General features: G+C 44.1%; 2 protein-coding genes across 6 annotated transcripts in view; both read right to left on the minus strand.

Annotated features, from left to right (window-relative positions):
• Nucleotides 1–731: 731 nt before the first annotated feature.
• Nucleotides 732–9,468, minus strand: LOC121573068 (annexin A2-like). 3 transcript variants are annotated; one of them, XM_041885100.1, is made up of 13 exons: nt 9,379–9,468; nt 5,625–5,691; nt 5,336–5,438; nt 5,069–5,163; nt 4,783–4,896; nt 4,133–4,223; nt 3,950–4,029; nt 1,945–2,004; nt 1,744–1,834; nt 1,545–1,640; nt 1,350–1,408; nt 1,000–1,110; nt 732–897 (listed from the first exon to the last, which is right to left on the minus strand). In XM_041885100.1, the coding sequence occupies exons 2-13, from the start codon at nt 5,670–5,672 to the stop codon at nt 835–837; spliced, it is 1,011 nt and encodes a 336-aa protein (XP_041741034.1). In that variant the 5' UTR covers nt 5,673–5,691; nt 9,379–9,468; the 3' UTR covers nt 732–834. The 3 variants fall into 3 exon arrangements, with proteins under 3 accessions (XP_041741034.1, XP_041741035.1, XP_041741036.1); XM_041885101.1 differs by lacking the exon at nt 9,379–9,468 and adding an exon at nt 7,666–7,729; XM_041885102.1 differs by lacking the exon at nt 5,625–5,691 and having other exon boundaries at nt 9,379–9,463.
• A 5,058-nt stretch (nt 9,469–14,526) lies between these two features.
• Nucleotides 14,527–25,405, minus strand: part of LOC121572415 (rho guanine nucleotide exchange factor 2-like) — a 52,189-nt gene continuing 41,310 nt past the window's right edge. The window contains exons 7-24 of one of the 3 annotated variants that reach the window (XM_045217840.1): nt 22,996–23,063; nt 22,802–22,865; nt 22,348–22,480; nt 21,992–22,245; nt 21,498–21,748; nt 21,142–21,267; nt 19,779–19,896; nt 19,300–19,548; nt 19,072–19,148; nt 18,658–18,830; nt 18,397–18,464; nt 18,050–18,241; nt 17,531–17,632; nt 17,351–17,409; nt 17,139–17,231; nt 16,658–17,044; nt 16,282–16,462; nt 14,527–15,189 (exon numbers count right to left, since the gene is read on the minus strand). In XM_045217840.1, the coding sequence (XP_045073775.1) occupies nt 15,107–15,189; nt 16,282–16,462; nt 16,658–17,044; nt 17,139–17,231; nt 17,351–17,409; nt 17,531–17,632; nt 18,050–18,241; nt 18,397–18,464; nt 18,658–18,830; nt 19,072–19,148; nt 19,300–19,548; nt 19,779–19,896; nt 21,142–21,267; nt 21,498–21,748; nt 21,992–22,245; nt 22,348–22,480; nt 22,802–22,865; nt 22,996–23,063 (2,678 nt within the window). In that variant the 3' untranslated portion in view covers nt 14,527–15,106. The remainder of the gene's footprint in view (nt 15,190–16,281; nt 16,463–16,657; nt 17,045–17,138; nt 17,232–17,350; nt 17,410–17,530; nt 17,633–18,049; nt 18,242–18,396; nt 18,465–18,657; nt 18,831–19,071; nt 19,149–19,299; nt 19,549–19,778; nt 19,897–21,141; nt 21,268–21,497; nt 21,749–21,991; nt 22,246–22,347; nt 22,481–22,801; nt 22,866–22,995; nt 23,064–25,405) is intronic. The other 2 variants (XM_045217842.1, XM_045217841.1) reach the window with 2 other exon arrangements.

The following is a 25,405-nucleotide window of genomic DNA, read 5'->3' on the forward strand; positions in this document are numbered from 1 at the left end:
CTATGTAATGGTAGGGGAAACACTGCCATAGGATGAAAGTGCTTCTATTTTTACAGATTGACAATCCATAGGTCCAGCCAGCCCTTGGTCATGGTGGGAGGGGATAAGGGGAGTCTGAGATGCCAGCTATGAGATGCTTGAGGGATATTAATACTTCTTGGCTGACATTGACCTGGGATTAGGACGAACAGAGGGAGAGACACTTAGAATTTGAAATCCCTGGGCCCTGTCCCCCACATTTTACATTTACATTTTAGTCATTTAGCAGACACTCTTATCCAGAGCGACTTACAGTTAGTGAGTGCATACATTCTTTTTTTATTTTTCATACTGGCCCCCCGTGGGAATCGAACCCACAACCCTGGCATTGCAAATGCCATGCTCTACCAACTGAGCTACATCCCTGCCGGCCATTCCCTCCCCTACCCTGGACGACGCTGGGCCAATTGTGCGCCGCCCCATGGGTCTTCCGGTCGCGGCCGGCTACGACAGAGCCTGGATTCGAATCAGGATCTCTAGTGGCACAGCTAGCACTGCGATGCAATGCCTTAGACCACTGCACCACTCGGGAGACACCAACTCACACACACACTGGATGATATTCATAGAAGTAGAAACAAAGGTGTGAGATGTTTGAAATTCGGTTACTATAAGGCAAATTACCCCTTCATAATGGTTAGCACTATGGGTGATATAGACTTGGTCAAATTATGGCAAAATTTGCTGAAATATCAAAGACATGTAAATTGTTTAATGGAGTGACATAATACCAGTTATTAGGTTACAACAACTGAAATAATATGTACTGTGTGTAGGTTAAAAGGTATTCTTCCTTTAGAGGTCTTCAGATCGACACAAGGCTAGGAGAGCCTGCTGCATCTCCCCTTTGTATTCTTTCTGTGGGTGTGAGAGAGAGGGACGTAGTTATGACACAGTTACAAACAACAAACCTTTCAGAATGACTATTCAATGTATTGGTGTGCGTGCATATGTCTTCACCTGTAACGTAGAGTAGAGTGAAGTGTTGGTCAGTCTGCGATACTCGATTCTCACACAGAGGAGGTCCTCTTCACTGTGGCTGATAAGAATCCCCTGCACTACACTGCCTTTCTGCAGGACACATACACAATAAACATACACAATTTGAATGAACCTGGCTTACAGAAGACTCTGCCTCAAGACCTGACACAAAGACACAGAAATCGATAGTCTTACGAGATTGCAATGCCCACTACACTTGCCGACTACACCTCACAACACAGCAAGAATAGTCATGTAGCCAGTGTGAGTCTGGAGTAGAGTCACTGTAGCAGTGTGTGGAGTAGACCACCATATGAAATGAAACTCACCTTAATGTTGCTGTGTAGCCGCTGGGCCAGGAAAAAAGGAATACTTGGGATGGAGCCAACTACAGATGGAAAGAATCAATACATACTGTTAATTAGTGTTGTCATACTGTCACACACAAACACACACACACATGAGCATTTGAAGAAGTTGAAAGTCAGTCTAGCACAGAGCAATTGAACAAGGCTATGTCTTACCCAGAGTGCGGAAGCCAAGCCTCAGGTCCCCAGAGAAGTGACTCTGTACTGTTTTATCCACAGTCTCCCCTCTCAGATCCTCCAACCTGGATAGCACTGAGAGATAGACAGAGGGGGTGAGGGGGGTAATGGAGGCTACAGCCATACCAGGGCTAGGAGGAGAGACAGCGAATGGATGAAAGAGAGATTTGTTTGTTACCTCTGTTGAGATGGTTTGAGTCTCTGGTGGTTAACACCTGAATCCAGGGGGCTGGGTCCTTTTTCTTACCATTCACTGCATCATTCAGAGCCTACACACACACACACACACACACACCCACACACACACACACAAAAGATATCAAGAGTACTGCCTAATTGGAGGAACTTTCTGGAGGTAATTTTGAGGAAGAACACTCACCTTAACATCCTGGTCAATGAGTTGATAATCAACAATCTCCTTTGAATTCAGTTCCTCCTTCTGTTGGTATTAAAGCACAAATGGCACCTTTCACTTAGTTCAAATTAGGACATTATTTTTCACTGACTGATCTATACAGCCTACTCGGTGAAAGAGGGTGAATACTTGGAGAACCCTTCCATAGGAAAACACATTTTGGTTCCAGGGAGAACACTTTTTGGGTTCCATGTAGAACTCTCTGAAGAAAGGGTTCGACCTGGAACTGAAAGAGTTCTACATGGAACCAAAAAGGGTTATTCAAAGGGTTCTCCTATGGGGCCAGCCAATGAACCCATTTAGGTTCTAGATAGCACTTTTTTTCAATTTTTTTGTGAACTCTACATACATTTGAAGTCGGAAGTTTACATTCATTAAAACTTGTTTTTCAACCACTCCACAAATTTCTTGTTAACAAACTATAGTTTTGGCAAGTTGGCTAGGACATCTACTTTGTGCATGACACAAGTAATTTTTCCAACAATTGTTTACAGACAGATTATTTCACTTATAATTCACTGTATCACAATTCCAGTGGGTCAGAAGTTTACATACACTAAGTTGACTGTGCCTTTAAACAGCTTGGAAAATTCCAGAAAATGATGTCATGGCTTTAGATGCTTTTGATAGGCTAATTGGCATCATTTGAGTCAATTGGAGGTGTACCTGTGGATGTATTTCAAGGCATACCTTCAAACTCAGTGCCTCTTTGCTTGACATCATGGGAAAATCAAAAGACATCAGCCAAGACCTCAGAAAAAGATTGTAGACCTCCACAAGTCTGGGTCATCCTTGGGAGCAATTTCAAAACGCCTGAAGGTACCACGTTCATCTGTACAAACAATAGTACGCAAGTATAAACAACATGGGACCACGCAGTCGTCATACCGCTCAGGAAGGAGACGCGTTCTGTCTCCTAGAGATGAACGTACTTTGGTGCGAAAAGTGCAAATCAATCCCAGAACAACAGCAAAGGACCTTGTGAAGATGCTGGAGGAAACAGGTACAAAAGTATCTATATCCACAGTAAAACGAGTCCTATATCGACATAACCTGAAAGGCCGCTCAGCAAGGAAGAAGCCACTGCTCCAAAACCGCCATAAAAAAGCCAGACTACGGTTTGTAACTGCACATGGGGACAAAGATCGTACTTTTTGGAGAAATGTCCTCTGGTCTGATGAAACAAAAATAGAACTGTTTGGCCATAATGACCATCGTTATGTTTGGAGGAAAAAGGGGGTTACTTGCAAGCCGAAGAACACCATCACAACCGTGAAGCACAGGGGTGGCAGCATCATGCTGTGGGGGTGCTTTGCTGCAGGAGGGACTGGTGCACTTCACAAAATAGATGGCATCATGAGGAAGGAAAATTATGTGGATATATTGAAGCAACATCTCAAGACATCAGTCAGGAAGTTAAAGCTTAGTCGCAAATGGGTCTTCCAAATGGACAATGACCCCAAGCATACTTCCAAAGTTGTGGCAAAATGGCTTAAGGACAACAAAGTCAAGGTATTGGAGTGGCCATCACAAAGCCCTGACCTCAATCCTATAGAAAATGTGTGGGCAGAACTGAAGAAGCGTGTGCGAGCAAGGAGGCCTACAAACCTGACTCAGTTACACCAGCTCTGTCAGGAGGAATGGGCCAAAATTCACCCAACATATTGTGGGAAGCTTGTGGAAGGCTACCCGAAACGTTTGACCCAAGTTAAACAATTTAAAGGCAATGCTACCAAATACTAATTGAGTGTATGTAAATTTCTGACATTTCACATTCTTAAAATAAAGTGGTGATCCTAACTGACCTAAGACAGGGAATTTTTACTAGGATTAAATGTCAGGAATTGTGAAAAACTGAGTTTAAATGTATTTGGCTAAGGTGTATGTAAACTTCCGCCTTCAACTGTATATTGTAATATTGAGACAACCAAGTCTAAAAGAGAACCTGCTAAAAGAAGAGTGGCAGTACCTTGAGTATGGCCAGTACCAGCTTAGTGAAGTCTTTACTAGTCTCACTGATAAGATCATTCTCCAAGTAACGTCCAAACTCTGCAAACAAAGCAGAATAAGACTACAGTAGGGCACACTGTGTGTGTGTGTGTGTGTGTGTATTGTGAGAGTGTGTGTGTTACCCATAGACAGTAGAGCTCACCCTGTTTGTAGGCAATAGTGGCATCTTTAAGCTGCTGTGGTGATTTGGTACACAACACTGCCAATAGACTCTCTTCATCTGTACCAATACCCTGTAACAAATAATTACACATTTAAAGTGATTCGTTCCAGTGATGTAGCCAAGTCACTCAATCTTGAGTCCAAGTGGAGTCCCAAAACCCTTGTGTTTGAGTCCGAGTCGAAGTCTGAGTCCTTTATACTCGAGTCACGAGTCGAGTCACGAGTCCCTTGGTGTGCTAAAAGTAGCTGTCCAACCATTTTTTAAGCGAAATGTCATAACAGTGTTGCACATTTGTAAGGCTAAATAGATAACACAGCTATCTAACATTTGCAGCTAGTACTGTATGTTCAATTAAAGAGAGAGATTTTCTGACAACAAAGTCACAACTGGTTGAGTCCGAATCGAGTCACGAGTCATGAAAATCATGACTTGAGTCTGAGTCAAGTCCGAGTCCTGGGCTTGAGTACTACAACACTGATTCATTCACACACACACACAATACACAAGAAAGACGCACACATTCATACAAACCGCAGTACAATACAGTAATTACACGCCTAAAAATACGATGAACATGTATTACATGTTTATTACAATGATCATTGAAATAATCTGTAATCTGCTCTCACCTCCATGGTCTGTCTGAGGAGATGGGCATCAAACTGAGAGGGGGTCATCATCAGCCCCAGCATGAGTTGCTCCAGCCCCCCTGACAGAGCTTTCTTCAGGGCAGGACACAACTCCTACAGACGAGGGGTAGATAGAGACTGTTGGGCTGGGTTCCAATGCCATATATCACATCCCTTCCCACAGTCTTCTTATAGATGTAAAAGTACTCAATAGTTGGGCAGACAGAGCCACAAAGTGGTAGGCTGACAGATCCACATAGTGTTTCAACCAGGTAAGGACAGTTACCTTCTGTGTGAGGTTATGGTAGGACTCTGCGATGCTCTGTCTCTGGGCATTGTTTCGATTGGTCAGGATTCTCACCAGAGTGTTCACGTCACTGCCTAATACACACACACACATATTTTGAATACCTCATCCAATATGTATGTATGATACTAACTACTCCAAACATTCACACCATCAGATTGACGAAATTCTCAGGCAACAAATTGTTTTTAATGAGCCATGGTACTGATTTACTTCATTAGCGAACATTAAACCCTTGAATAGTACCTTTGCTCTCCAAGGCAGTTTGAATGTCGCGGGCGTCCTTCTCTGAGTTGAAGTTAGGGAAGGGTCGCACAGTGCCCAGTGTACCCCACCACATCGCCGGAGACTGGACAAGACAGGGGAGAGAGGGGTGATGTCACTGAGTCACTACAGTAAACTTCTATCGCTGACATTTACTGTCTAGCTTCCGTCATGTTGTGTTTAGCCATTCTATATTTTTAGTTTAGTCCAGATGAAGGAGAAGAGATGAGGAGAAAGCCTCTTCAGACTATGGAGATGCAGGTTCACTTACACTGGCTTTGGGAGGGGTATTTTGCATACACTTCAGCAGAGCTTCCATGATGGGAGAGACAGAGTAACTGCGATTGAGATGAGGCATAATTAGTGTTGGGGTTATTTGACGTTTAAAATATATATATACACAGTGAGGGGGAAAAAAGTATTTGATCCCCTGCTGATTTTGTACGTTTGCCCACTGACAAAGAAATGATCAGTCTATAATTTTAATGGTAGGTTTATTTGAACAGTGAGAGACAGAATACCAACAAAAAAATCCAGAAAAACGCATGTCAAAAATGTTATAAATTGGTTTGCATTTTAATGAGGGAAATAAGTATTTGACCCCCTCTCAATCAGAAAGATTTCTGGCTCCCAGGTGTATTTTATACAGGTAACGAGCTGAGATTAGGAGCACACTCTTAAAGGGAGTGCTCCTAATCTCAGCTTGTTACCTGTATAAAAGACACCTGTCCACAGAAGCAATCAATCAATCAGATTCCAAACTCTCCAACATGGCCAAGACCAAAGATTGTAGACCTACACAAGGCTGGAATGGGCTACAAGACCATCGGCAAGCAGCTTGGCGAGAAGGTGACAACAGGTGGTGCGATTATTCGCAAATGGAAGAAACACAAAATAACTGTTAATCTCCCTCGGCCTGGGGCTCCATGCAAGATCTCACCTCTTGGAGTTGCAATGATCATGAGAACGGTGAGGAATCAGCCCAGAACTACACGGGAGGATATTGTCAATGATCTCAAGGCAGCTGGGACAATAGTAACCAAGAAAACAATTGGTAACACACTACGCCGTGAAGGACTGAAATCCTGCAGCGCCCGCAAGGTCCCCCTGCTCAAGAAAGCACATATACATGCCTGTCTGAAGTTTGCCAATGAACATCTGAATGATTCAGAGGAGAACTGGGTGAAAGTGTTGTGGTCAGATGAGACCAAAAACGAGCTCTTTGGCATCAACTCAACTCGCCGTGTTTGGAGGAGGAGGAATGCTGCCTATGACCCCAAGAACACCATCCCCACCATCAAACATGGAGGTGGAAACATTATGCTTTGGGGGTGTTTTTCTGCTAAGGGGACAGGACAACTTTGCCGCATCAAAGGGATGATGAATGGGGCCATGTACTGTCAACTCTTGGGTGAGAACCTCCTTCCCTCAGCCAGGGCATTGAAATGGGTCGTGGATGGGTATTCCAGCATGACAATGACCCAAAACACACGGCCAAGGCAACAAAGGAGTGGCTCAAGAAGAAGCACATGAAGGTCCTGGAGTGGCCTAGCCAGTCTCCAGACCTTAATCCCATAGAAAATCTGTGGAGGGAGCTGAAGGTTCGAGTTGCCAAACGTCAGCCTCGAAACCTTAATGACTTGGAGAAGATCTGCAAAGAGAAGTGGGACAAAATCCCTCCTGAGATGTGTGCAAACCTGGTGGCCAACTACAAGAAACGTCTGGCCTCTGTGATTGCCAATAATGGTTTTGCCACCAAGCACTAAGTCATGTTTTGCAGAGGGGTCAAATACTTATTTCCCTCATTAAAATGCAAATCAATTCATAACATTTTTGACATACGTTTTTCTGGATGCTTTTGTTGTTATTCTGTCTCTCACTGTTCAAATAAACCTACCATTAAAATTATAGACTGATCATTTCTTTGTCAGTGGGCAAACGTACAAAATCAGCAGGGGATCAAATACTTTTTTCCCTCACTGTGTTATATATATATATATATATATATATATATATATATATATATATAATTATTTCAAATATGCAATGCTATATTATAAAACGGGTTGTTTTAATCCTAGATGCTGATTGGTTGTTAGCAGGGATTTATTGACGATAATTCCCAAATACCATGATGCCATAATTCCATTTCACATATCAATGCGCATCCAATGTCCCGCAGTTCAGTTATCCAACTTTGCATTGATACATTTACCATTGATAAATCAGATACCAAAACTACAGACTTTCGACATTTTATGCAATAGAAACATTGCCTTCATGTATCAATTCACAAACAAATCAGTGATTACCCAAGGAAAGGAGGGAGGAAAGAATGAGTTTTTGAACAGGGCCACAATGGTCGGTGAAGTCCATTGAAAATACTTTACTTCATTTCCCTCTAGTGTCGCAAATGTACGGAAGAGTATAAGGGCCAAGTGAAGACGGGAAAAATGTTTACAGCGACGAGTGGTGGTACTTATTTTCAGGAGGGTCCACACTGACTCGGACGAGGTATTTCATCCAAATCCGTGTTGTTACATACTGTACATAGGTAGAGACAGGTGGGTTGTGTGTGTATGCAAGTGTGAAAGGAGATATTATGCTAGGGTACCAACCAAGTCATGTCAGATCAGTGATGATTTATTTATAGCCTATCATAATGTATTTGATAGGCCTATATTTAGACCAATGAATATTTCAAGAAAGGGAGAATCTCACCATGAATATATTCAAACAGTGCCTCAGATTAGCTGGTTTGCGCGTTTAGGAGTGGTCCTTCAGATGCCTCCTCACACAAGCACTTGCGTAAACCCCCTGCTTCATCGTTCATTCTTCCCACAGCCGTCGGATAGTCCTATCATTTACTTTCACTTGCACACTGTAATGTAAAATTAGCCTACAGGTTAAGGTACTCAATCTAGTGGGCCGCTATAGGTTTATAGTGTGCTGAAAATAGCGGTGTTGTAACGAATCTGGAGAGCAGTTTGACATGGGACACATACACACGCATAGCCCCCTGTCTCCAGGATCCCAAGATAATTCGTTTTATTGGGTGTGTTAACGTAGCCTACTAGCCTATCGTAGAAGGATAGTTGCCATAGGGGGGACATACTACTGTTAGTAAAGCAACATGGATAAGGTCGCTAATAGTTACAATTATGCACTGATTTGTTGCAAGGTGTTCGCCTAGTCTACGCAGCAGAACGTTGTAGCGAATTCGGTGGGCAGACTGCCAGGGAGTCAACCCCAGTTCTCTTCGCGTTCAGTGACAGCCTAAAAAGTGGTTTGCTTCTCATAACGCACCATGGCCGTTAGTGTATGACTAGTCTGAAATCGCCAGGGGGAAGTTTGGTATGCGTGTGCGTGCGTGTACGAGTCTATTAGATCATTAAATTGCTGGCTATTTGTTTGTTTTTCCTTTACTTTTTACCGCCCACACACACACCTGCATCCATACCCAACCCGCCCGCATTTAACCAACTCCCCTACATTATTCTTGAAATATAACTGCGACTTTATTCTCGAAATATTGCCACTTTATTCTCGAAATAGTGCCACTTTATTCTCGAAATAGTGCCACTTTATTCTCGAAATACTGCCACTTTTCTAAAAGTACTATCATGCAAAAAATAATAATCCAAGTACCGCCAACCCTTGCTATTTTTTTCTTCACTTGACCCTAATACTCTTCCATAAAAAATGCAACTTCGGCGTTGTCATTTCTGCTTGCATTGCATACCACAAAACTCAACATCTGGCCAGAGCAAGCAAAAGTCCTCCAACCTGACTACTCTAAATTCCTCTCGTCTCTGGTGATGTTGCGTACAACATCACCAGAGCTCATTATTGAACTCATTATTGAGTTCCTCCATGTGAAAAAACGCAGGGAATCACAATATCGTTTTACAAAAGGAAAACATCAAATTATGAACTGCATAAATCAAAGACTGATTTGTTTACAAAAAAAACAACATTTCACCAACAGCTTATGTCATTATATAGCATAATGAAATGAAACGCACCTGATATAGTCCCGTTCAGTATCCGCTTGACAGGAGAGGTCTCTGAAATGACTTGATGTTCTAGTCTATTTCCTAGACAACGGGGTGTGGCTGCAGCAGGAAAGATAGGATATGGCTATAGTGGACTTGGTGCACTCTCTCATTATTCATTTTATAACCATGGGCGTGTCTCTATTGACAGGTAGGCTACCTTGGCTGTAGAAATTCCTGACTATGGACTCCCTTACAGAAAAACCACATGATTTCACATTAAATTTAAAGTGTGAAAACATGTCATCTTGGAACACTTCACATGTTATCGCGTTTTCACATATGTAGTTTCATGTTATCACATGTTGCTTTACATTTCCTTGCAAAAGTATTCATCCCCCTTGGCGTTTTTCCTACTTTGTTGCATTACAACCTGTAATTTCAATTGATTTTTATTTGGATTTCATGTAATGGACATACACAAAATAGTCCAAATTGGTGAAGTGGAATGGAAAAAATAACTTAATTCAAAAAAATAAATAACGGAAAAGTGGTGCGTGCATATGTATTCACCCCCTTTGCTATGAAGCCCCTAAATAAGATCTGGTGCAACCAATTACCTTCAGAAGTCACATAATTAGTTAAATAAAGTCCACCTGTGTGCAATCTAAGTGTCACATGATCTGTCACATGATCTCAGTATATATACACACCTGTTCTGAAAGGCCCCAGAGTCTGCAACACCACTAAGCAAGGGGCACCACCAAGCAAGCAGCACCATGAAGACAAGGAGCTCTCCAAACAGGTCAGGGACAAAGTTGTGGAGTACATATCAGGGTTGGGTTATAAAAAAATATCCAACACTTTGAACATCCCACGGAGCACCATTAAATCCATTATTAAAAAATGGAAAGAATATGGCACCACAACAAACCTGCCAAGAGAGGGCTGTCCACCAAAACTCACAGACCAGGCAAGGAGGGCATTAATCAGAGAGGCAACAAAGAGACCAAAGTTAACCCTGAAGGAGCTGCAAAGCTCTACAGCGGAGATTGGAGTATCTGTCCATAGGACCACTTTAAGCCGTACACTCCACAGAGCTGGGCTTTACAGAAGAGTGGCTAGAAAAAGCCATTGCTTAAAGAAAAAAATAAGCAAACATGGTTGGTGTTCGCCAAAAGGCATGTGGGAGTCTCCCCAAACATATGGAAGTAGGTACTCTGGTCAGATGAGACTAAAATTGAGCTTTTTGGCCATCAAGGAAAACGCTATGTCTGGTGCAAACCCAACACCTCTCATCACCCCGAGAACACCATCCCCACAGTAAAGCATGGTGGTGGCAGCATCATGTTGTGGGGATGTTTTTCATCTGCAGGGACTGGGAAACTGGTCAGAGTTGAAGGAATGATGGATGGCGCTAAATACAGGGAAATTCTTGAGGGAAACCTGTTTCAGTCTTCCAGAGATTTGAGACTGGGACGGAGGTTCACTTTCCAGCAGGACAATGACCCTAAGCATACTGCTAAAGCAACACTCGAGTGGTTTAAATGTCTTGGAATGGCCTAGTCAAAGCCCAGATCTCATTCCAATTGAGAATCAAATATTTTGCACCTTCAAAGTGGTAGGCATGTTGTGTAAATCATACAAACCCCCCAAAAAAAATCCATTTTAATTGCAGGTTGTAAGGCAACAAAATAGGAAAAATGCCAAGGGGGGTGAATACTTTCGCAAGCCACTGTACATGTTGTCATGTGTTATCACATTAACTTCACATAAGATCACATTTGAGCACATGAAAGCATGTGTTTTTGGAACACTTCACGTGTTCACGTGTGAAATTCAAGTGGTTTTTCCATAAGGGCTATATGTCACGAGTTACAAAGCCAGAACCCAGAAGCAGACCAGGACAAGGTAAGTTGAAACGAAGGTGAGTGTTTATTTACAAAGTCAAGAGTGATGCTGAATAATCCAGGGAACAGAGCGGGCGGCGTTGATTAGTTGTTGGGGGTGCAGTGGTTGATCCAATCATGGCTCGGCAGCCGCCGACCACCAGGCAGAGGTTGGATGAAGGTTCCGGACGAGTGACTGCAGATGGAACAAAACGGAGGTAAGTAAACAACAAACCAACAAGGTGCAAAACAACAAAACTAACGCTAGAAGCTCTAAGACTGATACTCTGGTAAACCTACTGTTCATGGCTAACGATCCGGCAGGGAATGGATGTTAGGCCAGAGCCTAAGAAGGGTGATGATCAGGACCAGGTGTGCAGATTGCTGATGGGATGCAGGTGCGGAAATCAAGAGAGCTCCCCGGAGCGTTCCAGAACCCTCGGGAAACTGGAGATCACGAGCAGAAAAACTAGTCCACAGACAGGACCCGACTCAGACTGCCGGGATCGTTACACTATAAGCCTATCCGGCCGTTAGTTCAGTTCACCAATCTGATATGAAATGGATAAAACCTACAGTAAAACCAATAAATGGTGAGATAGATGTAGCTATAATAAAATCACTGACGTATCCAGTATTTTCATGTGGAAAGTTGGATATCAGACACACTGTCACACAGACAGAATTGTCAGTGGGCGACCCCCTCCCAACACGCGCGTGCCAATAACAGAATCCAAGAAACTCTAGATTTCTGTAAGATTTATAAACAGCACACAAAATGAACAATAATTGTAAGTCAAATAAAAAGAATAAAAGACAATAAAATTACAACATTAATGTTAAAAAGTCATTTTCTTTTTTCAGAACAGATCAAATATTTATACAGACAAAAACTTCTTATAGAATATATGTAGCCTATAAAGATGTAGGTAGAGACATCTTTATGTAGTTCAAACAAGGAAACACCCTTTGAATCCAGTCAAATAATTTCCATTCCTACATAATACAGTCGCTTCAGGGTCAAGGGGTGAGCTCAAAAACAGTCAGAAACATTTTGACTTTTTGTTAAAGGAGGTTTTGGTTGGTGTCAGTGTTGCTGGTGGAGTTGGCTGGTAGTTTATCCTCCTAAAACCATAAGGGTGTAATACATTAGAGAACATCAAAGTCAATTCCACCGGCAAATCTGAACTCATGATTTAAGTGCAGTGTAAACCACGTTTTAGTAGTTCAATTTAGTAGTTCATGAATGAAACATACAACTGTAGATTAGATATGAGGTCAAAATATTCCAGATACAGTCAGTCAGATTAGTCAATTCTAAGGATGCAATTCTTTATCCTAATTCATATATCAATGTTGTTGTTTTTTAATTTAAAAAACGACAACTTCGGTTCAGTATGGTCCTTCTGTGTGTATCCTCCAAAAGTCCGAACAGTTCATTGTAAACCCCCCCCCCCCTTTTTATAAAATGTTCAGTATAAAACCCCTCATGGTGGCTCACTACTGTTGTCTTCCTAGAAAAAAGAAACAATTTGGTTTATGAAAAGCACAAGAGGTTTCAAGTGTTTGTGTTCAAGAATGAGTGGGGTTGGGGGGTGAGAGTTGATTAATACCCACACATTCTTTTAAACAATTATATACAGTGTATATATATATATATATATATATATATACATATATACATACAGTGGGGAAAAAAAGTATTTAGTCAGCCACCAATTGTGCAAGTTCTCCCACTTAAAAAGATGAGAGAGGCCTGTAATTTTCATCATAGGTACACGTCAACTATGACAGACGAAATGAGAAAAAAAAATCCAGAAAATCACATTGTAGGATTTTTAATGAATTTATTTGCAAATTATGGTGGAAAATAAGTATTTGGTCAATAACAAAAGTTTCTCAATACTTTGTTATATACCCTTTGTTGGCAATGACACAGGTCAAACGTTTTCTGTAAGTCTTCACAAGGTTTTCACACACTGTTGCTGGTATTTTGGCCCATTCCTCCATGCAGATCTCCTCTAGAGCAGTGATGTTTTGGGGCTGTTGCTGGGCAACACGGACTTTCAACTCCCTCCAAAGATTTTCTATGGGGTTGAGATCTGGAGACTGGCTAGGCCACTCCAGGACCTTGAAATGCTTCTTACGAAGCCACTGCTTCGTTGCCCGGGCGGTGTGTTTGGGATCATTGTCATGCTGAAAGACCCAGCCATGTTTCATCTTCAATGCCCTTGCTGATGGAAGGAGGTTTTCACTCAAAATCTCAGGATACATGGCCCCATTCATTCTTTCCTTTACACGGATCAGTCGTCCTGGTCCCTTTGCAGAAAAACAGCCCCAAAGCATGATGTTTCCATCCCCATGCTTCACAGTAGGTATGGTGTTCTTTGGATGCAACTCAGCATTCTTTGTCCTCCAAACACGACGAGTTGAGTTTTTACCAAAAAGTTCTATTTTGGTTTCATCTGACCATATGACATTCTCCCAATCCTCTTCTGGATCATCCAAATGCACTCTAGCAAACTTCAGACGGGCCAGGACATGTACTGGCTTAAGCAGGGGGACACGTCTGGCACTGCAGGATTTGAGTCCCTGATGTCGTAGTGTGTTACTGATGGTAGGCTTTGTTACTTTGGTCCCAGCTCTCTGCAGGTCATTCACTAGGTCCCCCCGTGTGGTTCTGGGATTTTTGCTCACCGTTCTTGTGATCATTTTGACCCCACGGGGTGAGATCTTGCGTGGAGCCCCAGATCGAGGGAGATTATCAGTGGTCTTGTATGTCTTCCATTTCCTAATAATTGCTCCCACAGTTGATTTCTTCAAACCAAGCTGCTTACCTATTGCAGATTCAGTCTTCCCAGCCTGGTGCAGGTCTACAATTTTGTTTCTGGTGTCCTGACAGCTCTTTGGTCTTGGCCATAGTGGAGTTTGGAGTGTGACTGTTTGAGGTTGTGGACAGGTGTCTTTTATACTGATAACAAGTTCAAACAGGTGCCATTAATACAGGTAGCGAGTGGAGGACAGAGGAGCCTCTTAAAGAAGAAGTTACAGGTCTGTGAGAGCCAGAAATCTTGCTTGTTTGTAGGTGACCAAATACTTATTTTCCACCATAATTTGCAAATAAATTCATTAAAAATCCTACAATGTGATTTTCTGGATTTTTTTTCTCAATTTGTCTGTCATAGTTGACGTGTACCTATGATGAAAATTACAGGCCTCTCTCATCTTTTTAAGTGGGAGAACTTGCACAATTGGTGGCTGACTAAATACTTTTTTCCCCCACTGTATATATATATATATATACCCTCCTTTCCTGTCCCGCCCTCCCCCTTTCCTGTCCCGCCCTTCTTTACTGGTCTAAGTTCAGTTTCAAATCAGTCAGCTCCACCACCACAGACAAACCAGGTCTGTAGAGAGGTGACACTAAATGTACAACAATGACAGGCAGTTACAGTACAGAATAGTTCCTACTGGTATCACCAGACACCTATAGATATACAGTCCACCATTAGAATTCCATTGTTGTTACGAACCCGATCCTCCTCTTCACCCCCAATCCCTCTTCCTTGTTTTGAAAAGGGAAATAAGAAACGAAGAGTGGGATTGGAAAAGGGATTCAATCCCGAGGATGAAGCTTTTAACATAACATTAGAAAAACATGTAAAAAACCTGCATACAACATCTCAGAACTAACTTATACCATGATACAATACACAATTCCCGGGTAGGCTTTCTATGCCAAAGAAAGACGAATAGATGGAATCACTGAAGATAAGTTCTATCAGGTCTGGTTGGTTGGAGGTTGAGAAGATGTTGGTCCAGCTCTCAAGTCCTGTTTTCTGGTTTGCGTATCCAGTGGGAGGTCAATGTTAACTCGGAACAATCTCGGAATCAGCCTTGGATTCCTGCGCTTCCGGTCCGCACTCGCTCTCCTCCGGGATATCCTGGAGATCTGAGGTGGTCATTGAAGGTTATTCATATGAATAAACATGTTATTAATACGTTTAATAATGGTTGAATAATGTGTTGATCAAAACAGGACTAGCTAGCTCAGTAATGTAAATAGAGGTTCCAATCGAGATGCGACTGGAGGAGTACTGTTATGTACACTGAGTTACATTTTACATTTACATTTTAGTCATTTAGCAGACGCTCTTATCCAGAGCGACTTACAGTTAGTGAATACATATATATATTTTTATTTTTATACTGGCCCCCCGTGGGGACTGTATAATAAGGACTGTGGACAGAGGGAGTTAAATATTGTCAGAGGTATCCACCCTTTAAGCACACAGAAAGAAAGAATGGGGAGAGGTGCATTGATTAAGTAAGAAGGGCATAAAAAACAGTGACTGTCTCTCAATACTCTGAATGTTCCCTCTAAACCTACCATATACTGTATGATCAAAGTTGAATGAAAATGTATGAAAAGGGTGGAAAAGTAAAGAGTGGAGAGGACAGAGAGCTATTATTGACTATCAACAAACAGAGAGATAGAGGGAGGGCAGGACATAGTACACAAAACTCTGCCTACTCTATAAACAGCTGAGAAATCAGTGCCAAACAGATAGCTAGAGATATGACGTGCTGACACACCTTCAATATGCAGAGGTAGAGAGTGAGAAATGTGTGTGTGTGTGTGGCGTGTGTGTGTGACAAGGTAAACTAGGTGTGATACGGTTAAAGGTCAGAAATGTGTAAAGATCAGTTGTCATGGACACCATAGGGATTCTTTTTAGATTCCATGGATTTGGCCAATCCCAAAGTGATCGAGTCATAGACCTCTTTATCGCACTGATTACACCCTACCAATGACTAATACTTTAGTGCCGTAGATATTCCTTCTATTTAAATGTTTTACTCCACATACAAACGTATACATATAAACAACAACTTACAGACGCACACAAACAATGACCACATCCCATCTGCCCAGACCCGCATGCTCACACCCCCATCCCTAGTGCCTGCATTACTGTTTGCCCCTAGATATTCCAATTACACTCAATACAGGAAAGATAGACACTGTGGGTCAATTACTCACCTCTTGGACTGTCGGAGCGTGGTGAAACCTTCACTACATCTTCCTCTTCCTCTGAGTCCTCCTCTTCCTCCTCCTCACTGCCTTCCTGTACGCCGTCCAATTGGTCCACTGGTTCCTGACAGGCCAATGGGGCGACAGGGCTGGGCTCGCCATCACCACTTCCTCTTCTTTTAGCAGGAGCCTAGTAAAGGAGAAAAGTAATGTCATCATATCCTCTATGAGCTCACCTACAGATCAACCACTAGTGCTTCTTGAATGGCTTAGTGATTCAGCCAGTTGGGGTGAGGACTGTAAGTCTACCTAAACCCAAGCACACTTGACCCCAAACTCCCACACTTGACATTCACACACCTCTGCCAGAGGTTACTTTGCTCACCTGCTCTAAGGCTGTAACATCCACCACGATGTCTCCGTTACTGCCTCTGCTGCCTCTGCTGCCTCTGCTTCCCCTCCTGCCCTTCATGTCCCTGAGCTGCTGCTCCATCTGAGCCTGGGCCTTCTCGCTCTCCCTCAGCCTGGCCTCCAGGGGGCGCAGCCTCCCCACCTCCTCCTGCAGCAGAACATGCTGCCTCTGGAGCATGGCCATGTCCCCCATGGTTGCCACCGTGCCCGCATCCAGACCTGTGTCACGTGACATGGAACGGCACAGCCTGGGGAAGGAGTTTGGAGGAGTGGGGGTGGGAGTGGAGGAACCTGAGGAGGCAGGGCCAGTACCCTCACGGAGGCGGAGCTCGAGGACAGAGTCCTGGTGAATGACGGCGGCCTGGGAGAGAGAGGAAGGAGAGAGTGAGTTTTGAATCTAGGTTGGAACTGGGGTGTAGGGAAGGACCCCTATGAAAGGCAAAATTCAGCCTCACCTGTAGAGCGTGGAGCTGAGCATTGAGGTTCACCAGCCTCTGACACACCTCCTCATTTAGGGGTCTGTCCTGTAGCTGGTTACCATTTCTGTCCTGAAAGGATAAAGAACACCCACAAAACATGAAGTCATTATAACTGATTATGTATTACAGTCACAGTTGTGGCTTATGTATATGTTATTCAACCCTAAGGCACAGTCATCCTCTCTCACCTTGGACGCTGGACTTCCTTTGAATTCATGAGTTCCGTTGACGGAGATCGAATCTCCATCTGTAAATGGGTGGGATAGAAGGAGAGAGAAAGTGAGCTGATTGGTAAGTGAGAGATGAAACACTGTAGAGACAACCCTCCACCATCTCCCAGTGGTAAAAGACTAAGCAAAACCACTCACTGCTCACTGGCGCCCCTTTGTGGTTCTGGTCACCATTGGTGCTACCGTTGGACTTGGGAAGCTCAATGTTAGAACCCAGCAGCAACTCACTCAGCCTGTCAACTGATGAAAAGAGGGAAGGAGAGGGAATTAAAAACTAAAGAAGAGGCATAGCAACATTAACACCACAATGTAACATCGTCCTACTCACTGCATAACACTACACTCAGGGGTTAATAACTGAGGTTTTGTTGGTGATCTCAGATTGACTCCTGAGAGGCTATGACTAGCTGATACTTATACTCTTATAGGGTGCTCATTATTTAATTCTACCTCTCTCTCTGCAGTGCTAAGCTCTGGGTTAGGCCTCATTTTAATACCTGCCTCGTAAGACGGCATTAACCCTCACCTTACCCTCTATGGCACTGACTTAGGATGACCCAGCCCTACACCAGCCTCTCGCCTCACTATTAGGTGGTGAAAAGTCAAACTGACCATAGATCAGGAATTAGAATCAAGGTAAATTCTACATTCGCTTACCCTCTGAGATGGCGTCGGTGAGTAGGTATTCCGCCTGGGGTGCATAGGGGGTGTCGGCCCGGAAGATGTTCCTAGAGTTGGTGAGGGGCATGACCTCCTGACCCCCACCGGTGACCTCAGCCAGGTCAGAGAACAGAGTCACTCTCTCCTGGAGGAGCTCCAGCACCTCCCTGTCCTTCTGCTGGATGTCAGCTAGAAACACATTCTAGTCAGTAAGATGCATCTTCAGGTCTAAAACAACTGAATGTTCAGAATGATGCGGATGTTGTCTATTAAGGGACGATGAATAGACAAGTGTAGCACAGGAATGATAGAGAAAGAGAAAGGTGGAGGAGAAGAGGTTGTACCTCTGAGTCTGCGCAGTAAAGCCTTGTCCTCTGTCTCTATCAGGGGGAAGTCCTCTCTGGACGGACAGCTGGAGGGTGAGAGAGAGAGCGAGAGAGAGTGAGGAGAAGGTGAGGTATGGTCAGGTTAAGGATAGTGCCGGGGCATAAGGAAGGACCCCTAGGATTCCATTAAGGATGATAGAGAATTCTCAAAATTGAAATCGGCAAAGCTCTGAATGAGTTGAGCAGGTGTGTGTGTATGTGTGTATTACAGTAGCTGACCTGCTGACGGTCTGCTGTATGAGTCTCATCCAGTTGTTCCTGTCGTCTCGTGAGGTGCCGTGCAGCTCGTACATCTCTGGGGGGGTGGAGTCACTGATCAGGAACATCCCTCGCTCCTGATTGGCTATGTCCCTCACAATCAGGTTCTTCAGAGACAACACTGCAGGCTTGTCCTAAGAGAGAGAGCGATAGAGAAGGAGAGAGAGAGCGATAGAGAAGGAGAGAGAGAGAGACAGAAAGGGGGGAGATGTTAGCTCTGTGATATAACATTTATACTAAATAAAGTTAGATGTGTGGAAAGGCAAAGACAGAAGCAATGGAGGACCTGCTGAACAAAAGTCGGAAAGCAGAAGAGATGAGTAGAGAGGAGAGGAGGATGAGTCAGATGAGTGGAAAGGAGAGGGGCAGACTTACTATGCAGGGGAAGAAATACTTCTGGTCCTTCTCCTGCATGAACACCAGGATGTCTGTCATCAGCAGGACCTGCACATCTACATACACACACAGAGTGGAACATTGTAAAAGATACATAGAGTATGCAACCTTGTTTCTCCACACTTATTCTGTAAAGATACACGAACAATCATACCCCCTTTATCTCTCTCTACCTCTTTCTCTCTCAGATACACACTCCCTCCCTACCTTTGAGTCTGGATCCTTGTGTCTTCCACAGCAGTGTGCCCTCGTGGAGGAGCGTCCTGCGGAGCAGCTCCCCTCCCCTGAACACCCCTCCTCCCCTGACCTCTGCCTGGGCCCGGGGGTCCAATCTGGCCCTGATCTCCTGGAGCCTCTGGGTCCGCTCCAGCTCTGCCACCTGCTGGTCCACAGAGCTCAACAAGTCCCGGATCAGGGACAGGGACTGGGCTAGGGACTTGGCCTCCTCTTCACTGCCTGTTCGGGGGGGAGAGATGATGATGATGATGAGGAGTGTCTTGAGGTCAGTTGTATTCAAAAGCATTTCAGTTGTGTATGGGTATTCTACTGCTGTGTATGTAGAGATTATTCAGTTCTTATACGTTTTTGTCTACTCCCTGAGCTGTAGTGGCTGTTCTGTGTTCAGCTTTTATGCTGTGTGAGTCTACTCACTAAGCTGCTATAGCTGTTCTGGAGTCAGGTCTTACCCTTGGTGTTGTCCAGGATGCGCTGGATGAGGACAGGGTATTTGGTGATGCGTTGAGTCACCAGCAGGATGCACTCCTGGATGCCATGGCGACGCAGTAGGGGCCCCCGGCTTACCCTCTGATTATGGGATAGATCAGATTAAATACCACTTATTATATATTTACGCAATAAGGCCAGAGGGGGTGTGGTATATTGGCCATTATAAACTGGGTGGTTTGAGTCCTGAATTGTGATTGGCTGAAAGCCATGGTATATCAGACCGTATACCACAGGTATGACAAAACATTTAGTTTTACTGCTCTAATTATGTTGGTAACTAGTTTATAATTGCAATAAGGCTCCTCAGGGGTTTGTGATATATGGCCAATATACCACAGCTAAGGGCTGTGTCCAGGCACTCCGCGTTGCGTCGTCCTTAAGAACAGCCCTTAGCCGTGGTATATTGGCCATATACTACACCTCCTCTGGCTTTATTGCTTAAATATACCACGGCTAAGGGCTGTTCTTATGCACAACGCGAAACGGAGTGCCTGAATACAGCCCTTAGCCGTGGTATATTGGCCATATACCACAAACCCCAGAGTTGCCTTATTGATGTAATAAACTGGTTACCAACATAAATAGAACACTAAACAAGTATGTGTGCGCTGTACCCATGTTATATTCTGATATACACACAGCTAAAATGCTGTTTCAGCCAATCAGCATCTAGGACCCTAACTACCCAGTTTTATAATATACTATAATTACCACTTATGCATTAAATGTAATACCACTACTAATTTCAATGTGTCAAGTAAAATAAAGGTATAGATCCATCTTTAGGGGCTGAAGCCCAGGAAAAATCCAATTTTATCTAATATAGATAGCAGTAAAGATATGTACATTTTTTGGGCATTCCATAAGAGCGTGATTGGACCACAAAGCTAGGACACTTATGAAGAATTTGAGACCAGAACACATCCTTGTGACTACTGTTAGTTAGGTAATAAAGCAGAAATAACTTGATCATGACTCTTTATTGAATAGAACATCTACAATGTGATAGTTGTTTCATGAGTGAACTAAAGTGGCCCTCTATTCAGTGTTATCTATCCAGCACTCCTCCTAGCTAAGACATAAGAAACACCCCTCAGCTGGCACCTCCTGACACAGACTGCTGAGCTCACACACATACCACGAGCACACACACATGCGCGGCCACACACACACACAGACACACTCTCACATTGCACACATTTAATCATGCTCTTGGGCCTTCCCATTCCTCCGTTCTCTGTACCTCTAACCCTTTCCCCTCCCCTCCCCTCCCCTCCCCTTCCCTCCCCTCCCCCTCACTCCATCCACCTCTCTCTCTCTTACCCGTATGAAGTGCTGAAACCTCTTGTCTCTGGCCAGCAGTTCCTTGTACAGTTTCACAGCTTTGGGGTGGCGGCTGCAGAACTCAGCATAGGCCTTCCTCATCTCATCTGCACACTGGCCTGAGAACTGAAAACACACAATGGGTATCATCTGAGTCAGTGTGTGTGTGCATGTGAGTATTATATGTTTAGATTATGCATATGTTCGTATGAGTGCATTCTAATGTTAATGGACGGCAAAGTTGGTACATGCGTCTAGGACTGTATGTATTTCAGGGTTGTGTGTGTGTGTGATTGTGGATGTGTGTGTGTGGGTGTCTGTCGTAACGTCTGAGTGTGTGTGTGTGTGTTTCCTACCTGTTCAGTGAGTATATCCCCCAGTTGGTTGATAGTAAAGTTAGTACAGCTCCCAGGAGCCAGGCTGTGAGTGCGTCGTGTCATAAGCTGGGAAAGGAAACGTGTGTGTAGCGCCATCAGCTGCTCCAGACAGGGGAAGACGGCGTGCGCCACGCCCGGCTCCAGCAGCACCTCGTCCAGCATGCCCTGCCGGAACACCCCCTCCATGATCCGCAGGGTCCTCACGTGGTGGAACTCTGTCTGGATCAGCTCTGAGACGGGCATGGAGGGGAGAACAGACAGAGTTAGGGACATACAATACCTTTACATACCACAGAGAGAGAGAGAGAGAGAGAGAGAGAGAGAGAGAGAGAGAGAGAGAGAGAGAGAGAGAGAGAGAGAGAGAGAGAGAGAGAGAGAGAGAGAGAGAGAGAGAGAGAGAGAGAGAGAGAGAGAGAGAGAGAGAGAGAGAGAGAGAGAGATAGCGAAAGAGTGAGGAGGAGAGGTGTTCTCACCATAGATGACGTCCTGTCTCTTGATGACGTCTTTGCGGTGGGTCTGCAGGTAGGAGGGATCTACAGCCCGACTCCACGAGTCAGCCTCAAAGTCCTTCCCCTCCCTCTCCAGCTCCTCCAACATGGCAGCATAGTACACCTCCCCCTCGTCGTTGAGGGACTCCATGGACATGGCTCTGTTTCTGAAGTTCAGGGAGTCTGTGGACTGAGACAGGATCCTCCGCAGCCCCAATGGTGAGTCGTCATTCAGATTCCTGGAAACACAAAACAGTTACACAACGTTTCAAACGACTTCATATCAGTGCCCTACTCGCATAGGTAAATCAACTGATGACTCTACACAGCAGCCTGCTCACCCTGCGAGGTTCTGTGTGGAGACACTCTTGGAGAGGGAGAGGCCGGAGCGGACACGGCGGGAGCCCAGCAGGGACTGACGGAGACTGTCGGACGGATAGATGGCTGAGCTGGGTCGCTCCTTCATCATAGGGGCTGGAGAAAGAGAGAGAGAGACAGAGAGAGTGAGAGCAAGTGAGGGGGGGGGGGTAGACAAGGGGTTCAATTGAGCTCTTCCTGTCCAAAAGGATTTTAATCCATATGAGTATGAAAATAAACTGTAAGTCGCTGGATAAGAGCGTCTGCTAAATGACTAAAATGTAAATGTAAATTTAGTCAGCGCTACATCCATACTGCAGTGGAATAGATCAGCCAACAGGTGGCAGCACCACTATATTCACATGCAGACAGGAGGCATTCATTGCGAAAGAAGGAGAGGAAATAGGCTGGAAGTTGTTGAGGAAACGAGATACTCACTTTTGGTCCTTAGAGCCACGTTCTGCAGCGCGGAGCTGTTCCTCACCAGGGCTAGCTTCTGTTGCTGCAAAACAGAGAGAAAACACGTTTAGACCAATGTCTCATCCAACAGTCAACTTTTCAAAGAATAGAGGCCCAACTCTTGCTTTTCATACATCAAAAACCTTTCCTTTCCCCTCTCGCCCCTCTCTTACCCTTTGTTTCATCTTGGCACAGTTGGCCAGTGTGTCTCGACAGCGGTTGTGGATGGTGACATTGCAGGCTGCAACACAGAAACACAAAGATCAATTTCCCTGACACTCCACAATATCTGCATATGCACTGTTGATAAGAATGGCAACTAACTTCATGACATCATGAGACCATTTCTGAGGCGCTTGTCATTACAGTCAAGATGCATTTCTTACAGAGAGATACCCATGACTTGTGAATACCGCTATCAAGTGAAGTTGTGACAGGTGCCAACTCTTCCTGTTCCAGATAGGGTTATCAATGACACGTTGTACATTTGATCCTGGCACTGACTAATTTCGTAGGTTTTCTTTACCATTATTTTTTTATTAGTTATAGTATTTTGATATTGAATACTGCACTGTTGGGTAGGGCTTGCAAGTGAAGCATTTCACTGTACTTGTGCATGTGACAAATTAAAACTTTAAACCTATGCTTTCCGACACCAAATAAAATGTTATCAATGTTATTAAATCACTCCTATGCTTCAAAACACCCCTTCTCCCCTCCTCTCTTCCCTCAGCTTTACTCTCTCTTCATTGTTAGAGGGGCTCCACTTCCTGGTACATGTTTTCTAGACAGGAAGTTCTCCTGGAATGGCGGTGGGAGGTTGAAGGGATGTCTGAGGCAGGTTATTGGTGCGTAAGTGTGTGTGTGTGTTCTGAGTCCTGGGAGTGTTGTTGCGTCCATATGAAACTGCCTAAAAGTGTTTGAGAGTTCTTCCCTACTACTCAGGGTTGTCTTTGTTCTAAGAGCAGCCCAAGGCTAGACACACCCACACACCCACACACACACACCCACACACACCCACACACACACAGAAAACAGAATCTCCATTCTAAAACTCTACATATTCATTTACTTTAGTCTTTCCAATGTCTCCGCCAAGATTACACATTTGCTACCAAAGCAGACTAAATAATACTTGTCAGAAGTATGCTTTGCTTTGGTGGGGTGCATTTCTTTGGTGGCGTTCCTATTTTCAACCAATAGTTTCCACACACATGAGAGGGAACACAGGGCTATAAATACACTCTTTTCAGGGTGTGTTCTCCATAAAAGCCAACGTTTTACAGAGCATGGACTCAGCTAACACGGTTTCCACTTAAAACTCATAATGAAAGGCACACTGTGACCCATTCATCGCTCAAACTCTCACAACACATACAGACCCTTACAAACTCACACACAGTGTATATACACAAACGATTTAAACATACTCAAAGCCCCTCACAAAAACACACACAGCCCCTCACAAACACTCACACACCACTCCTTACAGAACGACAAACACATCCAGTAGATATTGGCCCCGATGCTAAAACAAACAGACTAGGCCCCTTGTTCACTAAACCAACATGCCAGTGTTGGACCAACACTGTTGGTGCTGAAACGATGGCTGCCTTCTCCAAGGCTTGGTCTGTACTGTTAGAACCTTTCACTAAAGCTCAACATCGCTGCAATGCTTGGTCTGAAACTAGACTGGAGAGTGGAGAATCGACAAGAGTCATGACATACTATTATAGATGTGTACATGTAGGGCAGATCTACAACCTAGAAATGCTTTGGGATTTCAAATACTGCCAAGAACCCCCCTTCCATGTGACACTATATTATTTACAGCTCACTTGTCTTTAGCTTATTATCATATCATATATATTTGTATGATAATACTGTACACTGAGTGTACAAAACATTATGAACACCTGCTCTTTCCATGACATAGACTGACCAGGTGAATCCAGGTGAAAGCTTTGATCCCTTATTGATGTCACTTGTTAAATCCACTTCAATCAGTGTAGATAAAGGGGAGGAGAAAGGTTAAAGAAGGATTCTTAAGCCTTGAGACAATTGAGACATGGATTGTGTATGTGTGCCATTCAGAGGGTGAATGGGCAAGACAAAATATTTAAGTGCCTTTGAACAGGGTATGGTAGTAGGTTTGTGTCAAGAACTGCAAAGCTGTTGGGTTTTTCACGCTCAACTGTTTCCCGTCTGCATCAAGAATGGTCCACCACCCAAAGGACATCCAGCCAACTTGACACAGCTGTGGGAAGCATTGGAGTCAACAGCATCACTGTGGAACACTTGACACTTTGTAGAGTCCATGACCTGACGAATTGAGGCTGTTCTGAGGGCAAAAGGGCAGGGTGGGGGGAGATGCAATTCAATATTATGAAGGTTCTTAATGTTTTGTACACTCAGTGTATATCCCCCCTATTGTAATCTGTGTGTGAGTGTAATCTAGGGCCCTCAGATTAGGTCAAAAGGAGCCAAACAACAATGGCCCTGTCGTCTTAATCTGTGTCTTAATCTGTGTCTGAGGAGGTAATCTCACACATACTGACACAGCGCTACACTGAGGCTATAGGT

Source organism: Coregonus clupeaformis, unplaced genomic scaffold (assembly GCF_020615455.1).
Source record: "Coregonus clupeaformis isolate EN_2021a unplaced genomic scaffold, ASM2061545v1 scaf1250, whole genome shotgun sequence".
Taxonomy (NCBI): domain Eukaryota; kingdom Metazoa; phylum Chordata; class Actinopteri; order Salmoniformes; family Salmonidae; genus Coregonus; species Coregonus clupeaformis.